The 16,529-nt window shown below is 42.8% G+C and overlaps 1 protein-coding gene across 3 annotated transcripts in view; it reads right to left on the bottom strand.

Moving 5' to 3' along the window:
- Window positions 1-12,684, bottom strand: part of CORO2B (coronin 2B) — a 127,653-nt gene extending 114,969 nt beyond the window's left edge. For all 3 annotated transcript variants that reach the window (XR_004647376.1, XM_034783362.1, XM_034783363.1), the window contains exon 1: window positions 12,456-12,684. Coding sequence is in view for 2 of the 3 variants with exons in the window: in XM_034783362.1 (XP_034639253.1) it covers window positions 12,456-12,470 (15 nt within the window). In the remaining variant the exon portion in view is untranslated. The remainder of the gene's footprint in view (window positions 1-12,455) is intronic.
- Between the last annotated feature and the right edge of the window lie 3,845 nt (window positions 12,685-16,529).

The raw sequence follows: 16,529 nt of genomic DNA, 5'->3' as shown, positions 1-16,529 counted from the left end.
CAACTCAACTTGAAGGAGCCACAGTTAAGTTAATGGAAGGACCTGCCACTCCAAAGAGGCAGCACTCAACAAAACAGGATAGCTCTCCGAAATTTCAGGAAACACCCTCCGCTGCTGAGGAATCTATTGCAAACAATCCATGGTTCTTCTGTTACAACGGTGATAAGGAGGATCAGTCTAGTTATGCACAGAGGGCGAGCTAGACCAGTGACTCTCAACCTTTCCCCGACTACTGTACCCCTTTCAGAAGTCTGATTTGTCTTGAGTACCCCCAAATGACTGGTAAACATTTCATAGGACTGTCGGGGAAGGTGAAGATCTCTACCCTGAGGGCTGATGCTCACAGGCCTGCTTTTACTAATTTCCACAAGACTATAACCACAAGAAGAAGGATAGCGGCCTATTCAAAGAGCTGGGTGCTTGCTATGTGTTCAGCTCAGGCCTGTGTGGTGACAAATGCCAAAGCAGTGGTGTGCATTTTAAATGCGTAGGATTTGTGGCCCGGATACACTTTGATACTGAAGAAATCTGTATGTTTGATACCGTTTCCACAGTACTGTATTTGTGGAATAAGATTGCGTTTAGATTTGAGGAGTCTTAACCCTCAGATTGTCCTCTTGTAAACAGAGCTTTTGTTTTTTTAATTCTGACCAGCGTTACTACATTGCAGAATCTTTATTCCAGACTGGAGCAACTCAGGGTATGGGCATCCAGAACTGTCCACATTTGCAGATTTCTCTTGTGGTGTCATCCACGGATGGGACTTCTCCTGTCAAACCAGACTGAACCTGCTCACTATTCCTGCAGTAAAATGGAGTTATAGTGGGTACTTGTGTAATCCAAATGTAGTGGGTTAAAATTGGTTCTTGCTGCTAGATTAAAGTTCCCCTTAGATCCCAGTATTTTTTCTCCCCATGAAGGTACTTACCCACTAATCAAATCACCTTTCAGGTTTTTTATTTTTATTTTTTATAAGCTAAACAGGCATTTCCTCTAGTCCTTGAATCACGGTTGTGGCTCTTTTCTGCACCCTCTCCAATTTTTCAACATCCTTTTAAAAATGTTGACACCAGAAGTGGATGCAATATTGCAGTATCCGTCTCACCAATGCAGCATACCTAGGGGAAAGTCACGTCCCTGCTGCCACTAACTACTACATATACTACTATTCAGATGCATCTGAAGAAGTGGTTTTTTTTAAATCCACAAAAGCTTATGCCCAAATAAATCTGTTAGTCTTTAAGGTGCCACCGGACCCCTCGTTGTTTTTGTGGATACAGACTAACACGGCTACCCCCTGATACTTAACTACTATATAGTCTGTCTACACTATCAAGACAAATAAAATACTGAGGGAAACAAGAGAGAGATCTGAACCACCACTGATTCTTATCCAGACAATATAGAGAAGAATCTAACCATAATATATACAAATGCAACATATATTGTATAATTATAATATATTTAAGAACCAAGCCTTATCAAATCTTATCAAACATCTTATACTATCTAACATTATGAAATTATTATACAGTCTTTGAATTCGTTTATTTTTTAAATTTTCCATTATGACCCTTCCGTACTGACTATCACAAGCATTGTGAAATGGGGAAGTCTAGTTTATATATAAAACTTCCAGCAGGGGTTGTTTATCTCTATCACCTCCCACAGGGAACTAAGACGCCCTGGCGGACGTAAGGAGAGCCCAGTTCCCACAGCGAAAGGGGAGCAGGGGACAGTGAGGGGAAGCATAGGGAGGGACACGGGGATAAGAGAACGGAACAGATGTTAAATATTGTTACATGCTTTAAAAGAAAGGATTCTATTAAGTGCTGGGGCTCCATTTAAGAATGTACAGTAAATCAGACTCAGTATCCGGTACAATATAGGTGTTAAAAGAGGAAAAGCAGTAGATGTGGGAGTTCTAAAATGATTGTGTGTGTGATGGGAACTCTTTCCCAACGATCTGATTTAAGGAAGAGGTACAACTGTAATGGAGACCTGGCATCTGGCTGGGGAGGTCTTGCTGCTTTCAAGAAAGGGTGAGGGCAGACATGGTACCCATGGGTGAGTTTGTTAATGTCATGACCATTAACTAAAGGGGATGAGCAACCCAACAAAAAGGAAAAGGGTATTCAGCTCACAGAGGATTTTCCTCGTAAGATTTATTTACAGGAAACACACATGAAGAAAAGTGACAAATAACTGATGACTTCTTGGACACAGCTACCACGTGTCTTACTAGAGCAATCTAATTGAAGAGGGCTCACAATACTCTTTGCTAAACACATCTCTTTATGTTTCAGCACAACTCTGATCAGGGGGCAGATACATTTTAATTAAGGGGTCCTTGAAAGGTAAACGTCTCACCTTTGACAATGTATATGCTCCCAATCAAGAGCAAGTTGTTGTTTTTTTAATCAGTTTTTTTAGGGATTTAGGAGCTGTTAGGGAAGGGGATATTCCAGGGGGGGATTTAACGAGGTGCTTAATCCTTCTTTGGATTGATCGAATGTACACAGAAGGCATTTGGGAGGAGCAAGGGAAAATTTGTTGCATCACTTAGAAAATGAGGATCTAGTGGACATCTGGCGGGAGATAAATCCGGATGTCAGGGGATATACATATTCTGCTACTCCTGGATCTTATTCAGAATTTATATTCTTTTTTGTTTCTAGGACTTTGTCTAGTTTGGTCAAAAAAAAAAAAGCAAGTCTTGATGTTTATAACCATGCCCCTACATATGTTAGATCAGAAGATTGGGACTCATTGGAAAAACAAAAGAGCCCGCCCTTGAATAGAGCTTTGTTGTACGATCCTCTTAGAATTCAAGAGCTGGAAGAAAATTTCCAGAAACATTTAGAAGGAAGTGATCAGTAAAAGTGTTATCTGGGATTATGGCCGGGTGGTAATGAGGGGGGACCTCATAAATAAAGCATCAGATCTTGAAAAAGTGAGAACTCCTTGAAGAAGACAGTTTGGTTAAAGAACTTCCTGCTTTGACAGGTAGTCAAACCTCCGGGATCTAAAAGTGTGTGCGAGAAAATAATTGAGGTAAGAGGGACGATTAACTTGTTACAAACAGGTAAAGCTGAGCAAACACTTAGCTATAGTAAACAAACATATTATGAACAGGGCAATAGAGCCAATAGGCTTTTAGCCAGAAAGTTAAAAAAGAAATAGGATAAGGCAGACATCACTCTGATTAGAAATAAAAAGTGAGATTTAGTAACTGGCATCAGACAGATCTCTGAAAACTTTGCTAATTTTTTCCATTTTTTCCATATTTTGTAGGCTCAGAACATCTAAATCCCGAACTTGTAAATAAATATTTGAGAAGTATGAAACTGCCTCGGCTTTCAGAGGATGCCAAGGCAGCTCTTGATAGGCAAATTGCTGCAAAGGAAGTTGAAAAGGTATTTAAGAATTTAAAATCCAATATAAGTCCAGGGGTTTCCTGGGGAATATTGTAGAATTCTCAAGTCAGTTTTGGTACCTATTTTAACTAAATAGGTTAATAGTATACTGCAGGGGAATGAGATTTAAGATTCATGGGAAACTGCAAAAATTGTGAAGAAATTATTAAAGAGAACCATCTTTGACAAAATGCCAGCTTCCTAGAAATCCCCTGAGCTGCTCATCAATGCTCTAGTAAAGGATCGGCATTTTAAACAGAGAAACAAATTAATTTATTTTTCATTGTTAGCACTTAGACTCTGTGTTACACATACTGGAAAAATGTGACCCTTTCCTCCTATGGAATTGTGGTATAGTAAAATATGGACCATTCTTGTAATAGAAAAGTTTTCACACCAAGTAGGTACACAAGAGTTGCACCAAAAAGAGGACAGTTATTTAGAAATGTGGTTACCCTTTCTAGCATATTCAGAGGTGGGTTCTCCACCCAGCAAGTCAGACTCTGTAGTCAGGATTTGGGAGTATAAACTGATCCAGAACAAGCAATGTATGATTTAGCATGTTTAATGTTTTATTGTAACTTTGCCTTAATAAAGAGTTAGACAACAAAAAACCCCACCTCCATTTGATGAGGATTCCCCCTGGACAACTATTCTGACATCTGTCAGCCAATTTGTGACCTATTCAGAGTGCGCTTTAAAATAAAAGCACTATACACGATCAATAATCAGAATGTCTCAGAGTACTAAGTCAAAACATCTTACAAAAGTCTACAGTCACCTTTATCAAACAAAGACCAGAATCAATTTGACAAAACCTATTTTCCATAAAACCAGGTTGACTGGCATTAATTATGTTCCTATCCTTTATGATCACTAATTGAATCCTGTATCACCTTTTCCATAAGACCATAATTTGCCCCAGTCACTCTAGAACTGCATTTAACTAGATTACAAACTACAGTATAATTCTCTTTTAGAGAGTCCTGTTCCTACCACCAGAATAACATAATTGTATCTCAGCTCATAAGTGGGTTCCATTGTAATTAGTATTTGATCATATTAGACTACAGCAAGTTATTCTCTCATATCTTTTACTTGGCATGTTTGACTTCTTTGGGTTAACACAAAATAGTTACTAAAATAGATGATGATTCTTATTTAAAATTAATTTTGAGACCTATCAGCTGGCCAGTGTTTAATGCATTTAATAAGTGCCATGTTAAATTTGAAACATTCTATTTTCTTAAATACAAATGTTAGATGGTACCAAGTCAAAATCCTTATAGAAGTCTAAATATATTACATCAACACTATTACCATTATCGATCAAATGTGTAATCTCATAAGAAATATCAAGTTAGTTTGACAGGGTCTGTTTTCCATAAATCCATGTTTTTTTGCATTAATTGTATTACCCTTCTTCAATTCTTTATTAATCAAATCCCATATCGATTATTCCATTATTTTGCTTGGGGTTCAATGTCAGGATGACAGGTCTCTAGTGACAGGGGTCATCCTGTTTATGTTTTTAAAATAGTAGTATACTAGCTTTCTTCTAATCCTCTGGAACTTCCCCAGGGTTCCAAGACTTATTGAAAAATCAATATTAATTGTCCAGAGAGCACCTCGGCCAGCTCTTGTAGGACCCTTGGATACAGGTTAAATAGACCTGCTGATTTAAAAAATGTCTAATTTAGGAGCTACTAAACATCCTACTGAGTTACTTTTCATTCTGACAGTATTTCATTATCGTCATCTTCTACGAATACATTATCAGCCTTTCTCCCCAAATTCAGAAGCGATTCATTGAATGCTTCTGCTTTTTCTGCATTATTGACAATTCTACAATTTTCATCTAGTAACGGACCAATACTATTGTTAGGATTCCCATTGTTCTCCATGTACTTAAACTCCTTCTTACTGTACTTAACTTTTCTGGCCATTGATCACTCCTTGTGCCTTTTTGCTTCCCATATCAGTCTTCTACAATTCCTAGCTTCTAATCTATATTCATTGCTATTAACTTCTCCTTTTTTCCATTTGTGTTTTATATATTATAAAAATTTATTTATAGCTGCTTTCACTCCCCTTCCTCCCCCTCCCCCCCCCAAAAAAAAACCCTGGTTCATTTTTAACTGCTGTAGTCTTCCTTCTAGAAGATTTTTGTGAATTTTGGAGCATTTAAAAAATGTTTTTAAACAGTTCCCAGTTGTTCACTTTGTGTATTCAAGTTCTTTCTCCCACCTTATTTAGCTCAATTGTTTTCAGCTTTGTGAAATTGGCCCTTTTAAAGCACCAGTTAGTGGTTTGGACTTTATTCTGCTTGCACACAACCAATATAATCAAGTCCTAATCACCTGCATCTAAGCAACCACTAATTTTTAGTTCAGTATTCAGTTTCTCTTTATCTGTCAAGATGAAGTCCCATATAGATAAGATCTTCTGGATGTACATAAGTTCACTAGGGAAAGATTGCAAGGGGCAGTTCCATTTTTGATGCAAAGCTACTATCTTGTTCCTAGGTAAGCAGCTGAAGATAAGGATGGCTTCACCTACCCCATATATTTGAAAGGTACTTCCCGAATTAACACAGACTGACCAGCAGTCAGCCACGTGCTCACTCTTCCAATGCATTATCTTGGAGAACTGGCCAATTCCACACAAGGGAAGATTTGGTCAGAATAATGGTTATGAGACCAGACGGGTGGCACTTGTGATACATACATGTATAACTGGACAACATGGCTTGGTGCATATGCCTCTTAGTCTTGAACCAGTGTAAGAGGAATAATTTTTCTGCCTGCTCCTTGGTGCATAATGGTTTGGCTGTGGAGGATTCATCATATCTCTCCCTCACCAAGCTGAGCCTAACCTCCACCCTGGACATAACCTCCTTTCTGGGATTAGTGAGCTGCATGCTTCTCTGCACTGCTGAATCCAGGTAGGCTTGGCCTGTGTGCAAAGAGTAACTGTATAGACTGACCCCATTCGTTTTGTCAGTATGTAATTCTGCTGTCACAGACCTGAGTGTGTTGAAAAATGGATAAACGTATTAGGGAGGTGGGGAAGACAGTTTTTACTGTTCAAATGAAGATATGGACATTTATGTTAATGACTTGTTTTAATGTTTAATATTCAGACCTTAAACTTCAAAGCAATGGTAATAGACCAGGCCGGATTAAAGTTCTTACTTTAATTGCTTTTTTTAAAAGATTACATTCTTTTACAAAGTGCAACTGTCAATTTGTATTGGAAGTGAGGGAAGCTCCTTCCACTACAAATGCAGCTGATGGGACCCTCCAGGTTAAAAATTCAGGGAGGAATCCTTTCCCCAGCAGTCTGTTTAGTCTTCTTTAGAAGCTAGTGAAGCATCATTTTGATAAAGTTGATAAGTTAATATTTATAACAGACTTTGGAAAAATATAGAGCAGGCTAAGTGCAAAGTCTTAAAGATAACAGTACTCAAACCCAATTTATAAGATTGTGTAGTATCATCAGCCCTCCATGGGGTTACTCCAGGGAAGAATTTGTACACCATGCTTTAATTTGCACCAAATTTTCCTTTATCTAATCTTACTGCTGTGGCATCAGGCAACATCCCCCAAAGGCAATGATTACTGGTCAGTCTGAGTTTCTATGAAACACTCATGAAGTTATGAGCCCTTCTGAAACAGGCATCTAAAATTCACACACGAGTGATGGGCAAACATCAAAAGTTCAGAGATTTGGGTCCAAAACTTTTACCAACCCCTTGAGTTTCCAGAACTGAGCTGAAGAATAGCATAAGCAAAGCCTTGCTATTGATATATTTGCAAGTCATCTTCCTGGTCTGGCTGGAGCCAGGAGGACTGAGACTCATCCCTAGGTTAAATAGTAGTTTCCATTAGAATCCCTTAGCTGATCTCTCTTGATTTCTGCTGGTGTCTGGTGGCTTCTATTGGAGAAACAGGAACCACTAGGACAATAATTCTGTGTTCCAAAGACTCACTGCCAGTTGGAACCAGCTGAACATTTTCAGCTGGAATTTTCACTATGGTGTTAAGTGGGCAGAAAAATAATGGAGGTGGGAGAGAGATGGAAGGTTTTCCAAGCCCCCAAAAAGGTTTACTTGGAGTTTGGGGTAGATCGTTCGGTGTGGTTCTTGGGTTCTCTCTACATTTGAGTCAGTTCTTCCCTTTCCTGGTTATACTTTGACCAAGTTCTCCTTGGCCAGAAAGTCGGCATACAGGATGAGGGCTCAAGCTGTGAGAATGCATTTATCTGAATTTGTTATGGGCCATTTGGCTCTTTTATTGTGAGAAGGACAGAGGGCTGTTTCAGACAAGGCCGATGTCCAGGTTGTTTCAGGTATTTCACAGACACGCACACACACACAGACCGGCACCATAACAAAAGCCTTTCATGCTAGTCTATAGCACATCTAAGAGCCTTTCAGTATTTGGTCTTAAGATTTAACAAACACCACAATATACCAAAACCCCCACAAGCTCTGAGACAGTAAGTTCTTCAGCTGTATTTTGGAAACTCTGGTCTACATTTTCAAAAGGATGCTGAAGCTAGGCACTTAGGGTCAGATTTTCAAAGGTATCTAGGTGCCTAAGGCCTTTGAAAATTAGACCCATTGGTCCACATGTAGGCACTGTATTAAAAGCGGCCTGATTTTTAAAGCTGATGAACACCCACAGCAACCACTGAAGTTAGGGGAATTCACCAAATGACACTCTTCTGTCACTGGGGATTGTGAGGACTCAACCTCTCAGGCAGCGTTGAGGTAGGTGCCTAGGTTTAGGCACTCACGTTTGAAAATGTGGGGCTCAATGCTTGTGGCAAGGAGATCCTGCGTCACAATTTTGAGGCCCCATGGTACACTTCCCACCTTTAAGAGAAGGATTTCGCCTTCTGACTTGGAGTGAAGGCACTCTGTGTCTGACTGACAAGGGGGCAGCATGCCCACCCCTATGCTGAATACCTGACAGACCTACAGTAACAGAGGAGCTCAGTGCTTAAGAATGTATAGGAGTTATTTTTTAGGACTTATTCGCCTCACCCATGTCCAGGATACTCTCAGGAGCCTTCTCAGACCTAACTTAACTCCCATTCACGAACACCCACCCCGAGTCCTTGCATCACAGCAGACAGATTGGAAGAGACTCCCTTCGGAAGTAATCAACACCACTCAAATTGTCCAGAGGGCACGTTGTTCTGTGAGAACAGCCCCTCCTTTCCACGTCTGATTGAACACACCACTTTGCAATGGTAAGGAAAACAACCCAAGCCTTTTCCAGGGGGACAGGCCCCTACTAATGCCTGACAGCTTAGATCCAAGTGCTGATCTCCTTTGAGAGAAGCCACCACCATTCACCCTGCCATCACATTTCTTTTCTACAAGAAGCATGACAGGTATCTAGAGGACATCCTTACAGCACATGGTCATGTGCTATAGTGACAGTTACATACTTCGTATCTTTGTTAGAAGGCAACACTCATCCATAGAGAGAGAGAAGAGTATGTGTTTACAGAGGATTTCCTGTATGGTTGCTAGCTTAGTCTTTGTGTGTTGGATGGTGGTTGGTTTTATTTTTTTTATAAAAAGCAAGTGCTTTTGAAAACGAACACATGAAGTCTCATCATGCATCGTGCCACTATGCTAGTTCTCCCTGGACTGGCTCAGTAGTGTGCACCGCGCTGTGTTGATACACACCAATATTGCATTCATGGCACACAGCATGGATGAAATCCAACTCCTTGCTAGAGCTGGGCAAATAATTATTTTTTTTCGGTAAAAAATTGCGGTTCTGAAAATAAATTGTTGGGGTCGGGATGGGGACAGAGAATTAACTTAAAAAACTGTGGCAAGCAGAAAAGTTGAAAACTAATTCATTTTGAGATAAACAATGTTTTGGTCTTGAGCTTTTTAAAAAAAAATTCTTTAATTTTTTTTCAAGTTGAACTGAAGTAAATTGTGAATGTATTTTAATTGGGGGGAAAAGCAAGATATTTTCTTCTGACATTTTCAAAATAAAACATTTACTGTTTTTTAGAATTTTTTTAAGCCAAACCAATATGGCAAAAGTCAATAAAAAGACACAAAATGTCTTGGTCAACCCAAGTCTGCATAATTTGGCGGGAAAAAAAATTCAGCTGAAAAATGTTGCCCAGCTTCTTACCCTGCAGAAGGTGTACTTGGATATCGGAAAGGCTGGATGTGCCGTAGCATGGAACGAGTGTAGCAGCTTCAAGCACTGAGTTCCTGCACTGGGATCTGCATGGAAAGTCCCATGTGTAAATCTGACAGCAGGTTCAGGGCTTTAGTTGGGAATTTTCCTTTGAGTTATAACCCTTCATGTTATAGGGACACGAGATATGGAAAGGGAAAACAACAACAACAAAAATCAAATATGGAACATGCTTTATTTAGAGCACCCCAAGGGCTGCTGTATCATATTTGTATTTTACTTTGACTTCTAGTTTACCATTTATTTCAATAGACAGAAATAAAGGAGTGCTCTATCTATGGGCCTGGAAGTTTTGTTCTCTGTAATTCTGAGGAACGTGCACCATCCAGGCCTTCACTTCACTCACTTGTGATTGAATCTGTTTTGCCAACTCCAAGCATTCAAAAGACATTATTCAAGCCCCCATAAAAACAACTTCTTGGCTTAAAAAATTATTTATTTCAGAAATAAATGTGAAGTTCTTTTTCTTAACTTACAGGTTCATATTTTCAAACTTTTCTCTATAGCCACAAGGGCTAGAAATATACTTTTGTTGTTCCAAATGAAAGTTAAGATGCTGACACATTCATCCGACTCCAGGAGCAGAGACTTTACGAATCACACTATATACTGAGAGACTCACAAGAAACTCATGCAAGCATTGGCACCACTGTTTAGCATTTGGAAGAATAGTTGGTTCTCAGCAGATCACTCTCCTGTTAGGTTAGGAGAAAGTGACGTGGCTTGTCCAACCTAGTGCATCTAGGCCCATGTCAATACTGGGAGTTGTGTTTAGTCTTCGATTTAGAGTGTAAACTTTTGGGGCCGGGAGCTCTGTATGTCTCCAAATACCTTTATGCTGTAGAAATAAAATCCATCAGCAATGCCATCTCTCTGAACAGAAAGGCCAAGGACATTCTGCATGAAAAGTAGCAAGCGGCATTCTGGCAGTATAACAATAAGACCTCACTGAACCCCAGGCAAGGCTGTCACCCACATAGGAGTCACCCCATCTTTCATTCCCATTTGCTTCTGCTCCGTATGCAGAAAAACAACAGCCGTAGGAAGCTTGGTCACTACCCCAGCCTTTCATTAATTCAAAGCCACGCTCCACTAACCTGCGTCGCATCAATGGAACAAAGGGCAACAGCTTCGCTTGGCCTCTGACACCTGCCCACACACCATGAAGAAGTCAGTTCATTCCTCAGCTGTTAAACAAATGTTGATCTGAACTGTGTGCCTGTTGCCTCCTTACTCTCTAGAGTCTTTGGCTTGTCAAATATAGTCCGGTAGCTCAAAGCTCAGGTTTACAAAGCCTGAAGTAGCAGTTATTCCCCACCTCCTTACCAGAAGCCCAGTTGTGCATTTGTACCTACTGAGTGTAAGTCATGTTCCAGTCACGGATTGCCCTGAACAATTTCACTATATTACAGCTTTTTGATTAATGGAGCACAAACCAATACCATGGAACAAACCATGTAGCAAAACCCTGTAGTGTGATTCCAACTGGCAACGCTCTGTAGAGACAACCACTTTAACATGCCTCTACACTTACTAGTATACTTCCTTCCTCCCCAACTATTCAAGGCCATCTCCCTTCTACAACTGATTATTCTGGCTTTTGGGTAGCTGCTAAGACTTTTCACCGTACGGGATTTCTGTGTCTTTTGACATTCGTGCATCAGCTCAGCTAACTCCACAGATCAAAGACAAGGAGTGACTTGGTGCAGTTGGGCCAAGCAGGTGTTTGGCCCGCTAACGTGTGTGATGCACGGCTGCTCACTTGTCGAGTCATGGCCTTAGCGGACAAGGCTACCTGTGCTGACAACGCTAGACACAAACGCTGATTTGACACAAAGCAACCGCACCAACTAGATCTTTTCACCTGAATCCTCCCTACAAAAACTAAATTATATTTATCTCCTCAATCCCAGACCCAAGGACCAAGGTGAATGGGAAATAAAAGTACTTGGATCCCTAGTATTCGGCACTGCAGGTATTGTCACTATAGATATGAAAGTAAAATGCCAAGAAAGCCACCCTGGTCCCCGTTAGAAAGGGAATGTGGGAAACCAGAGACCCCACTTTATGACCAAAGAGAGATCCGAAAGGACCTCAGATAAATAGAAGATTGCAAAGCTTTACATTAAAGAAAATTAACTTCCGGCCCATGACACTTCCCTGCTCTTTTCCATTAGAGCAGGTTTGCTTTTTCCTGCAGAGATGGGTGCAGAGAGCAAGCCCATGACATCGCCCAGGGTCTCCTTTTGAAACAGTTCTTTACCATGTCCCAGTTCAGCTCCCCCCCTACTGAGGTTTGCTTCCCGGCAAACAACCTGGTGGCCACCTGTAGATACCGGTGAGGGGCCTGCCAAGGACCTGCGCTGGGCCAGGACCGGCTCCTGGGGTGAGCTCTGCAGGGGGCCGGCAGAGTTGCCCCACAACGGGTGGTTGTAGCCCCCCCTGCTCGCCAGAGGCAGAAGCCTCTCAAGTGATCGCTCATCCCCGTTCTTCAGCCAGGAAGGGAAGCAGGAGCCAAGCCTATGTGAGGGTCTTCCCTGCGGGAAAGCCAGGGAGTCCCCCCCCCCCCCGGGATCCCTGGCTGCCAGCTCTCCAAGGGTTAAAAATGCAGCAGGCACTGAAGCTCATTAGGCGAGGGAGCAATCGAGGGGTGCGGGCGCAAAGCGGCTCCTTGGGGCTGGAATAACGACCCCCCTCCCTGCGCCCCCTGGCATTGCTGGGCCGGCCGGCAGCCGGGTCCCCACTGCAGCGCAGGGAGCCGCCCCGCGCCCCGGGCAAGAGACGCCCCCGCTGCGCTTACCTTGGTGACAGTCATGCAGGAACGGTGGGGCCCCGGTGGAAGCAGGCAAAGCAAACCAGGCAGGGGACGCTTTGCCTGAGTGAAGCCGCGGCGGGGTGGGGTTGTTGAGGGTTTTTTTTTTTTCCTCTCTCCCCCTGCAGAGGAATCGGCGTCAGTGGTTACAGGAAGAGCTGGGGACCAGCCCTCCTCCTTCGCCGCCTCCCTCCCAGGCAGGCTGATGAAGCTGTCCTTGCACTGATGGCTGCAGTGATGTCAGCGTGTGCATTTATAATGCATGAGCCTCCTTCTCTGCAGACAGGAAGGGAGGGGGAGAGCCAAGGAGACTGAAGGGGGGGGGGGGGGAAAGAAGCAGCGATTGATTGTGGTGGTGCACAGTCCAGGAGGGAACACGCTGCAGCTTCAAGGGGGAAAGGTCCTTTCTTTAACTCTGTGACGAGCACAAAACTTCCCAAGGGCAGGGGGCAGGACACCGGGAGACACCTGCTGAACTTCCAAAAGATGACAGGTTTCAGAGTAGCAGCCGTGTTAGTCTGTATCCGCAAAAAGAACAGGCGTCCTTGTCTTGCATCTGAAGAAGTGAGGTTCTTACCCACGAAAGCTTATGCTCCCAATACTTCTGTTAGTGTCAAAGGTGCCACAGGACCCTCTGTTGCTTTTTACAGGAGTACTTGTGGCACCTTAGAGATTTGTTAAATAAATAACAATAAATTTGTTAGTCTCTAAGGTGCCACAAGTACTCCTGTTCTTTTTCCAAAAGATGGTTTGTGGCGATCGTTTCATGCCCGCCCCTGGGTCTCTAAGCTACTGGCACAATGGGCCCCTTATGAACAGATGCATGGAAGGGTAAGTCAAGCACATGCCACAGACACTAAACTGACTCAAAGAAAGTCATGTCCCCATTTCATTATTAATGCAGTAGATTAAATGCGAGGATTGTATTGTTATGGTCTGTTAGGAGGCTTGGAAGGATTCCATTTTTAATGGGTAAATGTCGATTTCACCCCATACACACACAAAGCAGCTAACGAATATATCCAGCCATTAATCATCAAAAGTTACAGAGAGGCAAAGTAAGACAAATGCTGTTTGAGAACTTAGAGTTTGGTTTTAAGATATTTACTTGGCGTGTTTTGATATGTGAGGTTGACAATTTGGCAGTTATACCCCTTTAACTTTTTGAATCTCAGTCGACTGTCATTAAGTAATAATTGTCTGACTGCAACTCTGAAAATTTAAATCAAAAATTTAAAAGTGCTTGAAAATGTATATCATCCCTCAAAATTATATCTAAAAAACCCTGAATTCTGCCAAGCCTACCTTTTAGGCATCCCCCTTTTTTTTTTTTTTTTTTTTTTTTGCTACTTAGATTTGATTCAGAACACAGATGGATGAAAACAATAACCAATGTCTGTGACCAGACATCGTTAACTGTGACAGTCAGTTCTCACATGGCCACCTTAACGGGTGGCTTGTGATTTATGTAAAGCTCATAGTGATCAATAAGAGACAGAGTTATGGTTTGGAGCTACAGTCACTCAGACAACAAAAATGCTGGTTTATGAACATCGTACCAAGAGCCTGACACCTCATGTGCAGCATTGCAAGGGTCTGCAAAATAGTTTTGCATAGTCATGCTACAGATCATTAAGTTTTGTTTTCATACAGTCATCAGAAAGGATGGTTATGTTGATTTTGGCCTAGATCCACAAAGGTATTTAGGTGCCTACCTCCCATTGACCTGGGCCTTTGTGCCAGAATTGGGAAGATTTCCATGACAGCCTTACAAGGCTGCTCTTGTATACAGAAGAGACTCTCAAATTAGAATCCATAAGCCCCAAGGGGCAATGGGCAAGTACCTGGATGATTTCTGCGAAGTACGTGCATCTACACAAATCCATTGGAAGTAGAACTGCATGGTCTGATTTTCATAAGTGTCCAGCTCACTGATTTGCTGTAAGGAACTGCTGGAATCATTAGACACCACAGGGAAGTCATACCACTGCTTTTTCCTCCCACAAAAGTTAGCAAAGGGGTCCACGCCCACACCCTTTACAACCCAGCACCATGAGCAGTTGGTATAGAGAAGGGGGAAAGAACAGAGGGTTCCATCAGTAAGAAAAGTCACTTCATCTGAAGAGTAAGTTTCCTGCGTGTGTTTAAGACAACCATTGCAGCGCAGCAGAAGGCTTCTGCAGACTGAGAACGTGACAAAACTAGAGAAAGAGTTGAGGCCAGGGTTTGAACATCTGACCTCCCACCGCTAAATGGGAACATTTGCCTGGTATCCAAACCAAATGTGAGTCATCAAAGGAAAGAGCAGCTTGTTTCCCTTTTAAAAGCCTTCCCATCTGTTTAGATGCCTCCTCCAGCACTGATCCCTTCCACTAGGCGTGAGTAAACCTCCGCCCCCTTGGTATGCCACCTCACAGTTCCTTGCTCAAAATTCAGGGGCTAGCTCTATCCGTGCGTTTGTTCGGAGTTCAGCACAAAGAGGCCTGATCCTAGCTGGGGGGGGGTCTTTATACGTTGGCGTAGTAGCAGTAGTCATGACTAAGAGGATTAATAACCATTTTGATACTTGGTCTTCTGAATTTGTATTTAGTGCACGTGGGAGACACTAAAAGATTTTAAAGGTGATCGCGCTGCAAGAGCATCTGTTGAAGGAGTTATGCAAAGATTAGGAGAAAAACCACAAATGAAATGGCAATGTAGACAGTTGTGTTTGCCCCCAGCACTCTACTACATTGTTAACAAGCCACAGGTGTCAACCACACAAGCAGCTGAGATAGCGATTGCAGGGTGAGGGTGGGAGAAAGAGGCAATAAATAGCACTGTATAAAACTCACCCAGCTAAATGTCCATTTGTGTTTATTATTCTGCTAAATACCTGGGTATTTTTAAGTGAAGAGATACCGATTAAGGCAGGGAGCAGAAGTGTAGAGCAGACCTATTCGCTGAAGTACTAGGATGGTGATCCTCTATAAAGGCTAGAATTGGTGGTTGATATCTGTTTGTTTAAAAGGCATTTGTGTAGTTATTTGCTATGCTACAACAGTGTAGTTATTTTATTCATGATGGATATGGCAGTAGTCAGAGCATGCCTTGTTCCCTCTTGTTTCTTCCAAATACACAGTCTCATTCATGCAACTATCTGAAACTATTTTATAAAATTGGAAGTGTGTAAAGACTGAAAGCAGAAGCTAGAGCCTTTTATGTCATCGGGTCTGTTCCCCTTTCCCCCACCAACGCAATGGCCTATGTTCTGTAGTGTTTGATCCAAGCTGATCTTAAATGCCTTAGCTGGTGGAAACCCTTATGTGGCGGGGTGGACACCCGCTTCTGCCTGGAAGGGCCTGAAATAGCCCTGGGAGAAGGCTGGGGCAGGGAAAGCCGGGCTGATTGGGGAAACCGCCTCAGCTGTGGCCATGCCTCTCTGCACTCAGAGAGAGAAGGGCCTGGCTGCAGGGAGCTGAGATAGAGTGCTTGGGTGGATCAGGGCTGGGGAAAGGCTGAGGAGCTGGGGAGCTCCAGCCTGGAAAGCCCCAGGCTGCGGCCTAGTAGAAGGCCAAGGGGTACTGGGGGTTGCAGAGGGCAACCCAGGGGTAGGCCAAGGCAGTGGGTCCAAACCCAACCTTGCCTGTGATGAGTGGCTGATACTGCAGTCTGCCCCAGGGAGTGGGGCTAGATGGTGACTGGCAGTGGCCTTATTCTGAGGTGAGGTGGAGTTAGTGGGTGGGGGTTCCCCTGGGAGGGGAGACCCAGCATGTGTGGGTACTGCCAGGGGGCAGCACCCAGAGCAAGGGGCACTGGGGTCCTGGGAGGGAAATGGGGGCCAGGGCGAACGGCAAGGTGGATCACTGGCCTGCAGAGGGCGCTCCAGGCTGGATTGAGCTTATTCCCCAGATGACCAGCAGGAGGCACTGCAGGGGTGAGTCTGACCCCTTATACCTTACTAAAGAGTTCTGTAAAAATCCATTCTTTGTGATGCCACAGTGACACCAATGCAAAGATGCAACCAAAGCAAACTTGGTTTGTTTTAAATAGGAATTACTATGCGTCAATACAAGCTTTGGA

Source organism: Trachemys scripta, chromosome 10 (assembly GCF_013100865.1).
Source record: "Trachemys scripta elegans isolate TJP31775 chromosome 10, CAS_Tse_1.0, whole genome shotgun sequence".
Classification (NCBI taxonomy): Eukaryota; Metazoa; Chordata; order Testudines; family Emydidae; genus Trachemys; species Trachemys scripta.
This window is presented reverse-complemented; position numbering and strand designations above follow the sequence as displayed.